Genomic DNA, 18,691 nt, shown 5'->3' with positions numbered 1-18,691 from the left:
AATTCGCTATGACTATATAGCCAGCGCCATCGTCAGAGCCAAGTTACCCATTGGCACCACCAGCACCACCAATGACAACAGCAAGAGGAACAACAACACTAACTGTCGTTGGCTGTCGCACGATCGAATTTCACATGGGGCGATATTTTACGATATTGTCTCAATCAGCAGCCGCTGAGCGCTTGAGTCGTTGGGGCAGAAAAAATGCAGGCAAAGAAATTCACACCGCACTATAGCGAAGGCTATGGGCAAAAAATTAAGGCACAAAACGATTTTTGGGTGACGCAGCCTGAAAGACGAGATACAGTGAACAAAATCACATAGCTGACGGCCCTGTTTATTAACTGCGCAGGCGCGGCTATGAAAACAAAAACAATTCCAAGAGCTCCATGGCGCCAACACAAATGAACGTATACATAGATGTAGATGAACCGGGGAGTCAGAGGGGATTGAATGGAATAGTGAGTGGAGACGAGCAGAAATATTGAAAACTACAAATGATAGCGCGAAATGTCAAACATTTGCAGCAAGCAGTTGATATACATATGTACGTATGTATGTCCGTGTATGTACATACATAGATACAGATACACACTGCAAGTTGCAGATACAAGATACATAATTGTTGGCAGCGGCTTCAGCAGCAGCAGGTTTTGTGTTGCAGTCGCTGCTTCGTGTCAACGACAGCAAAATGAGAGAGCAGCGTGCGGGCGCAATCGTGAGAGAGCGAGAGAGCCAGCGCTTCAATGTGTGTGGGAGCGCGAAACTCACACAAGCATGCAAAATATCGCACCAAATCGCGTGCGACAAGGACGCATGCTGGCGTACGAGTAGGAGAGAGTGAGGGCGAAAATTGAGAGAGCTGCTCTCTCAAGATCACATATCAATGTGGAAGTGAGCTCTCTCTCGCGCTGTGCATGTGTGCAGCATTTCCCCTCCGCTCACATATTTTTTTATGTTCCGCTACCTGCGGCAAAGTATCTTTTAGTTTTCTGAGCAGCCAACAAAGAAATCTGTCAGCTCTTCTCGTACCCATTTACAAATGTGGGCTTAGTCGGGGCTTAGGTTGTCTATTCTAAAATGTTTACTGAAATAACAACAGAGCAACGCACAGTTTGGTGTGCCTTATTTTTTGTTTTTCTTCTTTTTTCTGGTAGTGTGCAGAGCAGCAATAATATTTATATTATTTTTCAGAGGTAAAAATAACTAAAGACAGAGGTTTCTGGCAATTAGTCGCACAATTAGTCGCCGGCAACGTACTCATAATGAAGCTGTGCAAACAGTTCGATTTTCGCCGTAAACTCCACTTTTTTCCCTAAATAATTCCATTAAACATAAACAGCGCTCAAAATGTTTGCTGGAGGAGCTGGAAAGCAAAAGCTGTAAAAATAAAATTATAGACCAATTTATAAACATGAATCGTCTGACTGACGACCTGAAAAACACGCACTCGCACTCGAACTCGCACTTCGTCCAGCAGTCAGTCAGCCATCCAGTCAGCCGCTTTTCGTGTATCTAATGAAGGGTTTGGGTCCGCGTTTTGAACAAATGCTGACCGGCCCGGCCCGTTCACTGCTATTTCTTTTTTTCAGCTTGCTGTGAATCGTCGCCTAAGTGGGTATTAGCAAAATACTGAAAAATTGGCTCGCCGCAGCCCGAACGCAGATGCGAATGTGGACTGAAACGGAATCTTTAGCACAAACGCGACAATTAGAATTGTCTGGCTGCTTTTTACCTAACCGGCCTAAACTATGATTATATTTGAATGGCTTGGTATTTTGAGTGAGCAGCAATTTAAATCGGTCGTCGCTCGACCGCTTCTGCTGGCTCGGCATCGCAACACATTTTAGAAAATGTTTCAATTTATAAAAATATTAAAATATTTAAATACCGCCCTTTAGTTTAGCATACGAAGCTATTGGCTATGGCGGAGTGCAGTTTCAGTTGATCGCTTTTTTGGGGGAATACATATGATTTGCGAGTGGCATCCCATGCGCAGAATTTCTACTATTATTAATTCTTTACATTTCTTGCTTGCAAGTTAACTATTTTAAAGCAATCTTATACCATGCCCTGCAAATATTAATACTCAAGTAAAACGATCAACATAGTTTTAAAAGAAGTTTTTGAAATGAATGGATAGTACGGGCACAGAAGGGAATATACCCGTAGACCCATGACCATGCAGGAATAATGTTAATGCTGTAAGCCACAGGTATATAGCTCCAGCGCCGATTAACTTAGCTTCTTAGCGCCATGCCATCAAAAGCTGGTGGTTCCACCGACTATATACCTCCAAAAAGGCTATTGTATGGTCATAGTGGCTTTGTCAAACTATTATTGGTTAGCAAAAGGTCCCTCATTATAAATGCAAAACTATGATAATTAAGAAGCGTGCAACCATCCTATCGATAGTATTTGGAGGACTGCTTTTAATTTGTACACACTTCTTGAAAAGTTGTATTGGTCACTAGGGAGCTTTGAGACCTGCTTCGCAATCGGTGCCAACACGGAAAGTTTTCCAAAGACAATAAGTCCCGTATAGTTCCTATCAATATTAATATCCTTTACTACAATCTGAACGGTTATACCTTTTTGTTAGCTAGCAATACTCTTAAATATCGGGCTTGTTGTCTGTTGTACATATGTATATACGAGTATGTAAAGATTAAGCTATTATATAAATTTAATTAAATTATTCATATCATTGTTCATGTCTAAAATTAGAACAATTATGTGCAAATTTTAAAACACTATGTGTTTTTATACCCTGTACCCAAAAGGGTACAAGGGTATATTAGTTTTGTGCGAGTGCACATGGAACACACAGAAGGAGGCTTGGTAGACCCCACAAAGTATATATATTCTTGATCAGCATGACAAGCCGAGTCGATATAGCCATGTCCGTCTGTCCGTCTGTCTGTCCGTCTGTCCGTCTGTCTGTCCGTCTGTCCGTCTGTCCGTCTGTCTGTCTGTATGAACGCAAGGATCTCCGAAAGTATAAGAGCTAGAATAACCAAACTTGGTATACAGATTCTCCTGAGACCGAGAAAGGACGAGTTTGTTCATTTTTTCTGATCCACCCCCCCACTCCCCCCCTATTAACGATTTTCTATAACTTCCGTAATTCTTGGAATTTTGAACTAAAATTTGGTAGTCACATTAGGTTAGTTATTATATAACCGTATACCAAGTCTCATTATGATAGAATGATCGGAAAGAAAGTTATAGCCATATAACCAGGCCCAATGCACACATACATACATATGTACAAGTACACAAACACGCATAAGGCACGATTCTGATGTAAATGTAAATGTATGTATGCATGCATGGAATATTTTATATTTAATTTAGTTAATTAATTAAATTAATTTAGTTAATTAATTAAATTTAATTAATTAATTAATTAAATTACTTTTTTGTGGGGTGGTACAGGGTATTTAAGAGTTGAGCCTGCTCGACTTTAGCATTCCTTTCTTGTTTGTGTGTTCAACAATAACAACAGCTGGTCAGAGATAGCATTTATGGCTATAACTTGACTTACAATTGCCATGAAGAGACATAATCATTAACCAATATACAAACATCTCGACGAGGTATGAACTTAGTGGCAAAATAAATGCATCTAATCAAAATGGTTCTGAAATAAATGTGGCTGAGTAGAAATATACATTTAAATTTCATCTTCATTATCCACAATGTAAAAAAAATCGAATGTTTAAAGTCATTCAATCGAGATAGCTTCGTATTCGGAAAGCGTATTTCAATACCTTTATATAGGCATATCCAAGAGCCAATCGCAAGCTCAAAATTAGCTGTAATATGGGAAAAGGGGGTGACATCACGTACTGGCGCTTTCGCCACCACATGGACTGTGGATGTCGATATGCACTAAGCACTCACATCAACTCCTGCGCGAAGGATTCTCGGCATCGGGCATCCGACAGGAGCACTCAGCTTCGACTTAAAAGTAAGCGCTTACACCACACACCACAATACTCCGCAAAGCATCTTCGAGTTGCACTTGTGCGGTCGTCGGCCTTGTCGCTTTCCTGCCCCGCCTATCCTCACTTCGATGGGCGATACAAAACATACCGCAATAGCACAAATAAAACATATCGCATGACGCATTAAAATACGTGGCATTGTTTCATCGACAGCCGAGATGGCGAGGGCCCGCATATTCAATGAACTGCTCCTGGAGGCTTGCAAGGCTCTGGCGTTGATGCTCCTTTAAATAAATACTACGACGTGAAGGATTGGGCAATGCCGATAATTCCGAGCCCCTTCACGTTCAACGCACTTTCAAAACGAAGAAGCACACTAACTAAAAGATATCTCCCGACTGCAGCGATGTGCTGTCCCATTTATAATTTCGCTGCGGTTCATTAAAATCATTCAATGATATTCATATTTTCTGCTCGCTGCCTTTTAAGCGTGCAATTTTCTATTTCACCAAAACATTATGAAAATTTTGGCCTCAATGGATGTCAGGCATGCTTCCCAGGCTGCGAAGCAGCTCCGACGGGGAGCTGCAAAACAGAAATCAGTTTCAGATGCCAAGCAAACAAACCAACAAACAAACGATCAAACAAACAAACAACAGACAGCAAAACAAGAAACAAGAAAACAAAACAAAACAAGCTGCGCGCTTGGCAACGAAACATAAATTATGCATTACAAACGTGCTTCTGACCCATTGCCATTTTCTAATTCAATTAAAAATTTTTTACATTTGAATACAATTTCCCAATGTGCCGGCCAGGCTTGCTATGCTCGGCTCGGCTCGGCTCTGGTCTGGTCCGGACTGGCCCGGCTAAGGAGCAAAGTGGGAAAGTTTTGCTGTTGCTAATGCTTCTCTAGCCTAAATACACCATTGGGAAAGCTGCAGCAGCTCAGACACTAATTTGACATAGTTATGCGCAGCGAAATGAAAGCTGCGGCCGTTGCCAACATGGCGTATAAATAATATTTTAGCTTGTCTCGTTCGCTGTGCAACACTTTGGAAGCTTCTAAGTACTTCAACTACAACTACAACTGCAACTATGCTAATAGGGATAGCTCAACAGAAACGGTGTGGTGAGTATTTCTCTCCATAAAATCGGCATTAACTATGTATAATATGAAAATATTACCCTTTCCTAGCCTAGCAGAGATATTCCATACAGGCATTATTACAAGTATACCTAAATAAATAAGTGCTTATGTACAGTTTCAACAGCATATATGCATATACATCAGAATCTTGGCAATGCATGTTTATATGCGTGTATGTGTTCAGTACTGAAATAATCCAACCAGCATCAACAACAGCTATGGCTATAACTTTCTTCAGAATTGACGAATCATGATGAAACTTAACATACGGACACATTATCAGTAACTGGATGTATATGCCATATGTATATATGAATTCAAGGCTCCGTAAATTAAGAGATTTATGGAAAATACGAATTGCGGGGGAAGGAGGGGAGTATCGAAAAAAACTCGAACTCGTACTTTCTCGGACTTAGGAGAATCTGGATACCAAGGACAGAAGGACATGCCTATATCGACTCGGCTTGTCACCCTGATCAGAATATATATACTTTGTGGGGTCTGCCACGCCTCCTTCTGCCTGTTTCATATATTCGCACAAAACTAGTATACCCTTTTTACCCTTTGGGTACAGGCTATAATAAAATACATTCGTGTTTCCTAGGGCCTAGGAACGTCTAAATACCAAGTTTATTAATGCGTCGAGATGGACGGACGGACATGTGTAGATCGATTTCTCTCTCTCGTCATTCTGATTAGGAAAATATATACTATATAGGGTCGGAGATGCTTCCTTCTGTCTGTTACATTCTTTGCACAAGCCAAATATACCCTTTTTACCCTACGATTACAGGGTATAAAAACACTAAGTTGCGAGACGTTTTTTTTTCATAAGAACCTCTAGTACATTTATGTGTTTCTTTCGGAACAACAGGGCTGTTCATCTTTCGAAACAAATTAATATCAGAAATGTGGTCTTACTATGCCACTAAGTTTCTTTGATTATAAGTAGGCAAGAGAATCTAGCCACACTCATGGGAGGAAGTATGTATTTTTCATCACTAGTTTTCCACCTAGTCGAGTGCATTGCTCTCCATTTAAGGCGGCAGCATAATGAACTCGACTGGCAAGAAAGTTGTCAGCAGGGGCATTCCACTTACACATGCGACACAAACACACGTAAACCTACTGTAGTGAAATTTAAAAATTCATAAAATATTCGCACCACTAAACAAACAAACAAACAACAGCAACAGCAATTCTAACAACAACATTGGGGTCGGGCGCACTGCAATGTAACTCAATTAATTAATAACAGAACCGGACAACAACAACAGGAACAAAAACAACACATCAGCAGCAGTAGCAGTAGCAGCAGCAGCAGCAGCAACATTAATAAGAACAACAAACAAAATAATTAAGTAACAAAAGTTTCACATTTGCAGCGCCGGAGCACAGGAGCAGGAGCAACATTTCTGCTGCAAATACAGCAGGGCACGGGCCTCGGAAGCGTAGGCACAGGAGCGCCAACAAGCTGCCCAAGAAGAAGGCGAAGGAGAAGGCAACGGTAACGGTAACGGCAATGGCAACGATGCTACAACTACAACCACAGCTCGTAATGCCGCCAAAGCCGAGCAAAGTTTGCACGGGTAACGAACTGAAGGACGAGTGGGCGGGTGATTGGGTGGAGGGGTGGTTCTGTTGCTCGAACTTTATAATGTAATTTTAAGTGGCATAAGTCGACAGCCGAAAAACATATACGCAGCGAACTGCGACAGCGGCAGCGGCAGAGGGGCAGTACAGGAGCAGCAGTTCAGCGACAGGTGGTTTTTGGGGAGATTCCTCAAACACGCACACTCCAAGAAACATAATAATCATAAAATAACAGCACAATGCACACACATTCCATACGTTCATTTGTACATTTATAGTCGTAAGTATTTTGAGCAAAAGAGCCCCAAGCGATGTTTAATAGCCAGTAACTAAAATAAAATACAAATACTGGAGCGGGGAAACAAAAAAGAAAGAAGAGCAGAGCAGAGCAAAAGAGTGGGGCTTATAAGAAGAGGCAAGCAGCGCAGGCGGCATTAAAAATGGCATTATAATAGCATTCAAACTGTATTTTTTCTGCTACTGCTGCCGCAGCTCGTTAAATGCTAGTGCTGCGCACAGTCTTGGCATGCAACATTTATGCTCGTAGCATGCAGTAACTTAGTTGGAGCCCATGAAAAGCCAAAACTAGACACAAGCTGTTCACAAACGGCAGCAATTTAAGCATTTTAGTGCGAGTTTCCCAATTTTTAGGCAGCTTACCAGAGCAGGAACTTATGACCACCCACCCGTCAGAGTCCGGCTCTGCCTAGTTTTTAGTAATTCGCCAAAGTGCCGCAATGCAATGCAAGTCCATTCCACGTGCAGCAACACCCTAAATACTATACTTGTATGTAATTATTATCAAGAACACTTTTCGAATCAAATAATTCCTTAAGTTCTACGCTTTTGGGAGTTATGTACTTATTTAAAAAGTTAAATAAATTGTTGTACAGAATTGGTGTGTGTGTGCCTGTCTCAACATGCTCGTGGCTTAGGATGCACAAGAAATGTTTGAGTGCAAATATTGGTAAAATATATTTAACATTCTAGCATACAATAGATTACGCGTTTAACGACAACTAAACACAGCAGTGGCAGTTACTGACCCTTGTTGGCGTGCCAAGACGATATATGTGCATAGCTAGAGCCGCCACATGCCATTCCAGCCAGCCAGCCAGCACACACGCCCGCTATCCGCTATTGAACTGGTGCATTGCCAAGCTGTGCTGCGGCTAATGGGTCGCTGGCGGGAGATGGAACTGCGGCGGTGCTAGTCAGCCTGTTGACTGCGGCCGGCCGGTTTGAAAACTCTCTGCCTGCCTCTGCCTGTTTGTACTCTGCATGTGTGTGACATTTCCCCTACTTTTGGCGAGAGCGAGGGTGCACTCAAAACCAACACAGGCTCACATGTGTGCGAGCGAGAGTAACTAAGTGCATGTTTTTCGTATGTGCAGTAGAACGGGATATGCACATGCATTCTATAGATGTGTCCGTGTGTGTGCCTGTGTATGTAGGAGCACACAAAGAGCAACAGTGGCATAGTGAGAGCGCAGCGTGAGCACCGATGTGTGCATGTGTACATGTAAGTACGTGAGTGTGTCTATGCGAGTGCATTGAAAGAGTACGCTCACAGACACACACACTAACGTGTGTCTGTCTGCCTGCCTGCCTGCTTTTGACTGCCTTTCATGCTGCTCTGCCATCGTTGCCGTTGCTGTTGCCGTCGTCGTCGTTTGTACGAGTTTGAAAATATTTTCAACGAGCCAACGGAGTCGCAGCGAGCAACTTTAGCAATCAGTTTGAGTTGAAACGCGGAGCGGTAAACATGTTATTGAAAACGAGCTCTTCCGCAAGCTAAACACACAGTATTTTGTTAGCAACACAGAAAACGTGACCGACCGACGACGACAGCACCAGTTTTTATTCTAAGCTCAACGCGTGTGCTCAACAAAATCTGAAATAAAATACAAGCCATAGTGTAATGAAAATATAATTCCATAGCAAACAAAATCGCTAAGTGCACGCAATCGCAAACATCACTCCTGGATTACGGGCACGCGCATTACAGAGAAAATTTTCGACGAAATTTTCCAAAAAAATTATTAAAGCGATTTGTGACTTAAGTGCCAACAACGCAACCAGAAAACACAATATGAAAACGAGAAAGTGTTGAGACCCGCAACAAACTAAAATGCCCAACTAGCCATCAGCAAGTAAATCAAAGTTTTTTTTCACAAATTACAACAAATCACTTTGAGCAACAAGCACAAAAAGGAATAGCAACACCATGTCCCCATCCACGACCATTCTGCGCGTGCTGTTGCTGGTGACGCTGTGTACGGCGGCTGCGCATGCACAGTGCGCCTGGGAGTTTGTGCGCACCACCATGGACATCAAATGCAATCTGCGAGCACTGGACGCGGGTGCGCCGCTGGATTTGCAAGTGGCTGAGACGGCCAACCGCCTGGAGGTGCAGTGCAGTGAGGAGCTTCTGCACGCCAGCGAGCTACCCGCGGGTGCCTTTGCGCGCCTTCAGAAGCTGTCGGAGCTGCGCATGGACGCATGCAAACTGCAAAAGGTGCCCGCGAATGTCTTCGAGGGCCTCATGTCACTCAAGCGCCTGACGTTGGAGACGCACAATACAGTGTGGGGTCCGGGCAAGACGCTGGAGCTGCACTCGCAATCATTTCACGGCCTGCGCGAGCTCAACGAACTGCATCTGGGCAACAATAATGTGCGCCAGCTGCCCGAGGGCGTGTGGTGCACAATGCCTAGCTTGCAGGTCCTCAATCTGACTGCCAATCGCATACGCTCCGCCGAGTACCTCGGCTTCTCCGAGAAGCTCTGCAGCGGCACAGCGCTGACCAACACAAACAGTGCGGCTACCGGAGGAGCAGAACTTCAAGTGCTCGACGTCTCCTACAATGAGTTGCGTGCGTTACCAGATGCCTGGGGTGCATCGCGGCTGCGGCGTCTGCAGACGCTTAACCTCCAGCACAACAATATCACTGCCCTGGCACCCAATTCGCTAGCGGGCCTGAGTTCGCTGCGCGTACTCAATTTGTCCTACAACCACCTGGAGTCGCTGCCCACGGATGCGTTCGCCGGCAACAAGGAGCTTCGTGAGCTGCATCTACAGTGCAATGATCTGTACGATCTGCCCAAGGGTCTGCTGCACCGTCTGGAGCAACTTCTGGTTCTGGACCTCAGTGGCAATCAGCTGACCAGTCATCATGTTGATAACAACACCTTTGCTGGACTAATTCGCCTGATTGTTCTAAATCTGGCGAACAATGCGCTTACCCGTATCGGTGCTAAAACTTTCAAGGAGCTGTACTTTCTGCAAATTCTGGACATGCGCAACAACTCGATCGGCCATATTGAGGAGGGTGCGTTCTTGCCACTCTACAATCTGCATACCCTGAACCTGGCCGAAAACCGATTGCATACACTGGATAACAAAATTTTCAACGGCCTCTTCGTGCTTACTAAGCTCACGTTGAACAACAACTTAATCAGCATTGTGGAACCGCAGTCGTTTCGGAACTGTTCCGACTTAAAGGAACTTGACCTGAGCTCAAATCAGCTGACTGAGGTGCCTGACGCTGTGCAAGATCTAAGCATGCTGAAGACGTTAGATTTGGGCGAAAACCAAATCTCGGACTTCAAGAATGGCACATTTCGGAATCTCAATCAGCTAACGGGTCTGCGATTAATTGACAATCGAATTGGCAACATTACGGTTGGCATGTTTAATGACCTTCCGCGCCTCAGCGTTCTGAATTTGGCCAAAAACCGTATTCAGAGTATCGAGCGCGGTGCCTTCGATAAGAACACAGAAATCGAGGCCATTCGTCTGGACAAGAACTTTTTAACTGATATCAATGGCATTTTTGCTACATTGGCTTCGTTGCTCTGGCTAAATCTATCTGAGAATCATCTCGTGTGGTTCGATTATGCCTTCATTCCATCCAACCTCAAGTGGCTGGATATTCACGGCAACTATATCGAAGCCCTAGGCAACTACTACAAGCTGCAGGAGGAGATTCGTGTGACCACTTTGGATGCAAGTCACAATCGCATCACGGAAATCGGTGCCATGTCCGTTCCTAACTCCATTGAGTTGCTGTTCATAAACAATAATATCATCAGCCAGATACAGGCTAATAGCTTTGTGGATAAGACTCGTCTGACTCGCGTCGATTTGTATGCTAACGTGCTATCAAAAATATCGTTGAATGCCCTGCGCGTGGCGCCGGTTACGACCGATAAGCCCGTCCCCGAGTTCTATCTCGGTGGCAATCCCTTCGAATGCGACTGCTCTATGGAGTGGTTGCAGCGCATTAATAACATGACGACGCGCCAGCACCCGCGAATTGTCGACCTGGCCAACATCGAGTGCTTAATGCCGCATAGCCGCAACGCCCCTCTGCGATCCCTCACGAGCCTAACCACTGGAGAGTTTGTCTGCAAGTACGAGGCCCACTGCCCACCCACATGCCACTGCTGTGAGTACGAGCACTGTGAATGCGAGCTTATCTGCCCTGACAACTGTACTTGCTTCCACGACATCAATTGGTCCACGAACATCGTAGACTGCGGCAAGCAGAACCGGCTCAACCTGCCCGTACGTCTACCAAACGACGTTACTGATCTCTACTTGGACGGCAACAACATGCCTGTAATCCAAACCGGAGCTTTTGTCGGCAAGCGCAATCTTCGAGCTCTTTACTTAAACGCCTCCAATGTGATGACCCTTCAAAACGGAAGCTTAGCTGAGCTGAGTATGCTTCGCACACTTCATCTGGGAAACAACAAGCTGCAGACGCTCGAAGGGCATGAGTTCCGCCAGCTGTCACTACTACGCGAGCTGTACCTTCATAACAATTTGCTCACGCACATCTCCAATATCACATTTGCGCCTCTGGTCTCACTTAAGGTGCTGCGCCTAGACAACAACCGCCTGAGCTTCATGCCGATGGCCACGCTCGCAAATCTCCAGTACCGTAACAGCCTGCAAGGCCTAACCATGGGTCGCAATGCCTGGTCCTGTCGCTGCCAGTTTCTACAAGAATTGGCCCAGTTCGTCTCGGATAACGCAATTGTGATCAGAGATGCGCAGGATATATATTGTGTGGATGCGGGCGTCAAACGCGAACTGGAGCTACTAGCAAACGTGGCCGGTGGTAATGGCATCGACTGTTCCGAGTTGCTCGATGCCAGCGCCAGCAACATCTCGGCGCATGACACAACTGCTGGCTACCGCTTGCCCTTGCTAGCTGCCGTGCTGGTGCTGATTTTCCTGGTCGTCGTACTGATCATTGTCTTCGTCTTCCGTGAATCCGTTCGCATGTGGCTCTTTGCCCACTATGGAGTGCGGGTCTGCGAGCCGCGCTTTGAGGACGCTGGAAAGCTCTACGACGCTATTATTCTGCACTCGGAGAAAGACTATGAATTCGTGTGCCGCAACATTGCTGCTGAGCTGGAGCATGGTCGTCCGCCCTTTCGTTTGTGCATTCAACAGCGCGATCTGCCACCGCAGGCCAGTCATCTTCAAATAGTAGAGGGTGCTCGGGCCTCACGCAAAATCATACTAGTGCTCACGCGCAATCTTCTAGCCACCGAGTGGAATCGAATCGAGTTTCGCAATGCCTTCCATGAAGCGCTGCGTGGCTTAGCCCAAAAATTGGTCATCATCGAGGAAACGAGCGTCTCCGTCGAGGCCGAGGAAGTGGCTGAGTTGGCACCGTATTTAAAGTCTGTGCCATCTAATCGCCTGCTTACTTGTGATCGCTACTTCTGGGAAAAGCTTCGCTATGCCATACCAATTGAGCTGTCGCCGCGTGGAAACAACTACACGCTGGACCACCACGAGCGCTTCAAGCAGCCGGTCTCTCCGGGCATGATCTTCCGTCAGGCTCCGCCCCCACCTGCTTACTACTGCACCGAGGACATGGAGGCCAACTATTCGTCTGCCACCACAGCGACGCCTTCGCCACGGCCCACTCGTGGCGTTGGCCAAGCCCGGATTATCGATGCCATACCAATGCGCCCGCCCTCGGAGCACATCTACCACAGCATCGAGTCGGAGTACAGCGCCTACGAGCAGCACGAGGGTCTATCTATGATTCCCACCGGCGCCTCGGCAGCCACCTTTATGCATCATCACCAGCAGCCGCTTCATCACCACCAGCAGCAACCACAGCTGCTAGTACCTAGCTCCAATTATCGCCAGCAACCACAACAACAGCGACTCTTGCAGCCCCAGCCACACTGGCGTGCTGCTACCAATCAGCAACAAGCAGCTCCCGTTCATCTGCGCAGTGGCAGTGGCATAAGCCAGGCCAGCACCAGCACACAGTCAACAGCAGCAGCGGTGGCTCAGACGCCCCAATCGCAGTCCCAGCCACAGGCATCGACTTCTGGAGCGGCGGCGCAGGCAGCTGCCAACAACAACAGCAACAGCACCTCGGCGACGGCTGCCGCTGAGGCCACCAATAAAAACAGCAATGGCCAAGCTTTTTTGGTGTAAGCCCCTAAATGCCAAGCAACCCTTATTCGCACTGTTCCTGCGCATGCGCGGCCATCTTTGTGTTGCTAACTCGGTCACTCGCACGCAAGAGCCGAGAAAAAACAAACAAAGAACTAATACATACATAAAAAGACTTTACGCTGGCATTTCACGAGCGCCTCTTGTGTTCACGTGTGTTCGCTGTCATTGTCGTTTTATCGTAGTTGTGTAGCACAGCCAAACGCACATACACAGTCACAGACACACAAACACGTATTAACATATAGGCTTATTTACTATATTATTAACAATGCATAATCATTATGATGATGAATATTATTATTATTATTATTATTATTGTAATTGTAATTGAAGTACGATAAAAACTAGAAATGTTGCAGAAACACTTTCAAATTCAATGTGATATATTAAATAAATAATTACGACTTTAACTGTAACTGTAACTATAACTGTAGCTCTAGCTCTAGCCAGGCAATTTAGAAAGCAAGCATTCGAAGTTGAATCATCCTAAGGTAATTCAGTAACAACACAAGCAAATACTACTTATTTAAAGAACTTGTAAATAAAGTGGATTGAAATCACGCAAACACTTAGCGCACTATTGTATTTATGTATTGCATTGTATAGAAACCAATTAAATTAATTAATTAATAAATTCACTATGATATATATATTAAAACAAGACAAGAATAAACAGCAAGAGAATAAAAACACGATATAAAACATTCACCGCAGTTCATTTTACTACACACCTACTCATTGAAGGAAAATCATACAAGACGCACAACATTTTCACAATTGGAAAAGTTTTCTATTTTTCAGAATTGCTTGTTACGGCCACAATCGATCTTGAAACTGATTGCTCCGAAGCAACCTTCTCTCTATGTCATACCAAATACATAGTACCAATGCCTTCAATGCCATCATTTCCTTCCACATTGTAAAAATGGGCATTATGATGTTTTGCATAAAATTGAAATAGGCGGCGGTAATACATATGTATGTATTCGCGAGAAAATCTTGGCAAATCTTGGAAAATCTTAATGGCATTACCACCATTTCTTTAAGTGGAGAATGCGGAAAACGTTGTTAGCCTACTATTTATTATCCACAATTTTGAACAGCCTGTTCGAGACGCATTTACAATTTGAAAAGAAATGAATAAATTGACTTAGTAGCTGAAAGAGCGCTTGGCTGGACAGTAAATCTCGGTAAATAATTACATATTTATTGCATAAACAAATTAACAAGCTCGCATGTACACTCACCCGACCACCGATAAGGGTCGCAAAATTAGTTTAATATGCGTCATATACTCGAACACACAAGAAATTGCTTTCCCATTGCATTAATTTAAATTTGTTTTTGGTTTGTGCTCGCGCATAAATTAGTTTTTAGGGCCAACAAAACCGCAACGACCGCCAAAATCAGCTGGCAAGAGTAAAACGGCCATTTAAATGGGCACAGCAAGCGGTAAATAACAGGGGCTGTAGTGCTATCTGCCACGAAAGAACCAGCAACCAGCACAAAGAATATAAGTTAGCCACATTTACGAGTATAAGCCAACTATTATTTGTGAATCGATTGCAAGTGCAGCTAAGTGTAAAGGTCGGCAGACAAAGGCATACCTATGCGAGTAGACATAACACTAATCCTGGTTAAACCCAAACAATGTAGCCATGTAATTAGAACAATTCAAATCAAAGCAAGGCCAAGGCAAATAAAATATCCCGAGCAACTGTGAAATAAAAGTTTCAAAGCGGATTTTAACTTGGGCCTCGGGCCAGAAATGAAACCACAGACTTCAGCCCACCTCAGTATTTATAGCCCATGTATTTACTTCTGGTCCAACCCTGACACTTTTTGGCACAGACACTTTGTAGTTAGTTGCAACAAATTCAGTTTATGTTGAAGCCCCACTATATGTATGTATGTATATGTATCGTACATATTCTAGTAGTTACAAGCGAACACACAAACGAACACACCAGACAGTCAAACAGACAGAACGTCAAACCGGCAACTGCAAATTGCATATTCTATGAGTGCAAAACTTTTTGTTATGTAATGCAATACATCGAGTGTTGCGTGCGTGAGTATGGACATGAATGTGTGTGTGTGTGTGTGTGTGCACATCGGTGGCAAATTAAGTATGTATGTCAATTTGCTGTGGAAATGCGAAAAGAGAACGGCAACGAGGCAACCGAAGTCTAGCTGATTGGAACTCTAAAAAGAAACAAACTAATTGAAAATCAATAAGTACTTGGAAAAAGTTCACAGAATCGAGAAAAAACAAGCATCAATTTTAATAGTTAAATAGAAAGCGGTCGCAAAGCTCTTACCAATAGCTTGTGGCATACCCTGAGCTATGGAGCCTCTAGATTGGCCATAGGCCACATTCCTTGTATCACCCACACTGTACTTACAAGTATTTCCATAAAGGTTTGTTTATTTTGGAATGGTTTTTATTTCTTGAAAGGTATTTTTGATATTCTCCCATCTAAAGACCCCATTTAAATAGGAGGTTCCGCTCTTTTCTCCTTTTTTTCTCGTATTTCTCGCCGATGCTGATCTGTTTCCAAATCACGTGATTATAGAGTGCTCGACCGATCTTATCCATTGCAATTTATCAAAGAAATATCAATATAAAAACCTCTTGAAGAGATGAGAAACTCATTCGGAAAAGTGATATGGCAAGTCAACAATTTTTTAATATAAAAGAGACTTGTGGAAATTGCTCATAACTTTTAAACGAAATAGGCTATACCATATTTTTGAAGGGTAATCTATGTTCTACAGATGATCACTAGATAAAAAAGAATATTTTAAGCTGTAACGACGCGTTGCGCAGCAACCAGCTGTGCGTCATTACGATGCCAAGTAGTTGTAAATTAATAAGTAATTGTAAGAATAGTAAGCCATGAAGGCGAGTAATTTTAAGTTCGGTTTAAGTTAGTTCTCTTCTGGCTCAGGCCCAACGCGCACTGAAGCGCTCTATATGTTGTTCTACAATTAAAGAAACACGTGGAGAAGTTTGGGCATACCGCCCTCTTTTATTTGGTGGACACCTCGGCACTTTGGGGTGCCTAATTTATTTCAGCATACTCTGGCCGGCGAGCATACCCGCGGCAGAGTAACAACGTTACAAGTGGCGCCCGAGCAGGGACCCCAAAGAAGTGTGAGGTTAGATCCGACCAAGTAGGGGAGAGAGCGTGGACCTACGATGCTACGAACGAGCTGGATTCGCGTGCTGCGGAAGGAAGAGCTCAGCACGGTGCTGCGCGAGTTCGACATTGAGGAGACCGGCACCGTGGAGGCGTTGCGGGTACGGCTGGCAACGTTCGTGAAGTCGGCCCAAGAAGAGTACCGGCCCCGCCTTGAGGAACTAGCGGCGTATTACGAGAACATGTCGTCGCGTACCGCGACGGCAGGTCAGTTGAGCCCGGTGCCCGGCGGACGGCTGGGAGTCCCGAAACAAGAGGACGTACCGGAGGGGCTGCTCGTCGGGACAGAGGCGAACACGACACCGCGAACTCCTGCGACAGTGCCGACCATTTCGGTAGCGGTCGCGGCCTCGCCGGGAGCTACCACAACGGAGCCCACGGCAGCTTCAGCGACGCCAATAGTGGCTCCAGTGCTCTCAACGGCGGACCTGACACAAGCGATTGCCGATTCGGTAACAGTTGCGTTGGCTCAGTACACCCACCGGTTGGCCCAGGCTATGGAGGATGGGTTCCAGAAACTGTCGAGCCAGGTCTGCGTTTCCACCGCTCCTGCTGGTAATGCGCCTGACGAAGATGACCCAACAGCACCGACTCCAGCGTCACCGCTCGCAAGCGCGCAGGCGGTGGCAGAACCACAAGCGCCAACATCGGCCGTGTCAACCGCATCCGCGGCTGGTTCGGCCCACTCGACAATGTCACGAGCGGAGCGGAGAGCCCTGGGCACGGAGGTGGCACAGTGGGGAGTACGGTTCGACGGCAGCGGGGACCCAAGAACGTTCCTCCGGGACCTGGAAGATAAGGCAGAGATAAGGAACGTGCGATTAGATGAGTTGGTGACCGTGTTACCGGAAATCCTGGTTGGCGAGGCGAAGGAGTGGGAGTGGTCAAGGCGCAATTTGGTACAACGGTGGGCCGAGTTCCGCCAAGACCTACTAAAAGAATATCCAGCGGGTCCCCACATAGAAGAGCGCCGGCGGGAAGCATACAGCCGGGTCCAGGGCGCATCAGAGAGCCCTATCGAGTATGTCCGAGCGATGCAACGACTGATGCGCGGCGCGGGGATGACTGCAGAGGAGCAGCTGAGACTTGTCCACGCCAACGGGCTACCAGAAATACGCGCCAATCTCCGCCTGGCAGGCGAAGAAGTAAGCTCACTCGATGGGTACGTACAGGCGGCACAGGGCGTGCGCCAAGGAATCCTAGCACGGTCACAGGCGGCCGGCAATGATGAGACGAACGCCACACACCCTACGCCGTTCCCACAGCCGGTGGCGGTTGGCCCAGCGGACACGCATCGTCGCCCACCCATCTGCAGACGTTGCGGGATGGGAGGGCACAGTATGGACGCGTGCCCAAACTCACAACAGCTCTACTGTTGGGACTGTGGTAAGATGGGGGTGCGTGCGAACGAATGCTGCCGACGCGCGACGGGAAACGCCAGGGGGGGCTCGTCCCACATCAACAGTCGGCGAGCCCACGCAGGCAGATTCCAATTAACAACGACACGCAGGGTAGCGGCCGCGCTACCAGTAGACTGCGATGGTGTACTGGTAGAGGCGGTCGTGGACACCGGAGCGACACGCAGCTTCGCGAGTCCGATGCTGGCGCAACGCCTGCGGGCGCCAGACGGAGGAAATGTACGGTCCGTGAGCGTGACTGTGTCCATGGCTGACGGGACACAGAAGACGGTCCGTGAAGAAACGAAGGCGACGGTCACGGTGGGCGACAGTCGCGTAGTACTGCCGCTGCTCACACTCCCCGGATGCATAGATGAGCTCACATTGGGACTGGATTATGTCCAAATGGCCAACGGGGCGGTGACTGTGGGCGGCCAAACTGTAGAATTGCGAACAAACGATCCACGGCCACGCAGGCGGCGGAGGCGAGATCGCAGAGCCCGACATGCAGCCTTGGTGACAAGCGAGGATCAGGCACGCCAGTACAATCTGCGGAGACGCGAGTGGCGACCCAGACTGGGCGACGAGGTGCTCGTGCGACAACATCACCTGTCCAACGCAGCCGAGCAGTTTGCGGCCAAGCTGGCGCCTCGCTTCGATGGCCCATTCACGGTACGAGCATTCATATCCCCAGTTATAGTGCGTGTGCGACCGGTGGCGGGCGGCAGAGGTAGAACGGCACATGTGCGGGATCTAAAAGCGGTGAACGCAGAAGACAGCGAAGCCGACGAAGGCAGCGACGACAGAGGCAGCGTTAGTATGGTCACCAGGGCCACGCCACCGACAGCTTCACAGCAGCCACAGCAGGCCACTCCTCAGCGTCAGCAAAAGCAGCCACAGCGGCA

At 46.5% G+C, this 18,691-nt stretch overlaps 1 protein-coding gene across 1 annotated transcript; it reads left to right on the top strand.

Moving 5' to 3' along the window:
• The first annotated feature begins 8,490 nt into the window (after positions 1-8,490).
• LOC115622567 (toll-like receptor 7) lies at positions 8,491-13,890 on the top strand. Its single transcript, XM_030516543.1, has one exon. It carries the CDS (start codon positions 8,921-8,923, stop codon positions 13,163-13,165), a length of 4,245 nt encoding a protein of 1,414 aa, XP_030372403.1. The 5' UTR covers positions 8,491-8,920; the 3' UTR covers positions 13,166-13,890.
• Positions 13,891-18,691: the final 4,801 nt, after the last annotated feature.

Source organism: Scaptodrosophila lebanonensis, unplaced genomic scaffold, assembly GCF_003285725.1.
Source record: "Scaptodrosophila lebanonensis strain 11010-0011.00,11010-0021.00 unplaced genomic scaffold, SlebRS2 tig00000001-arrow-pilon, whole genome shotgun sequence".
Lineage (NCBI taxonomy): Eukaryota > Metazoa > Arthropoda > Insecta > Diptera > Drosophilidae > Scaptodrosophila > Scaptodrosophila lebanonensis.
This window is presented reverse-complemented; position numbering and strand designations above follow the sequence as displayed.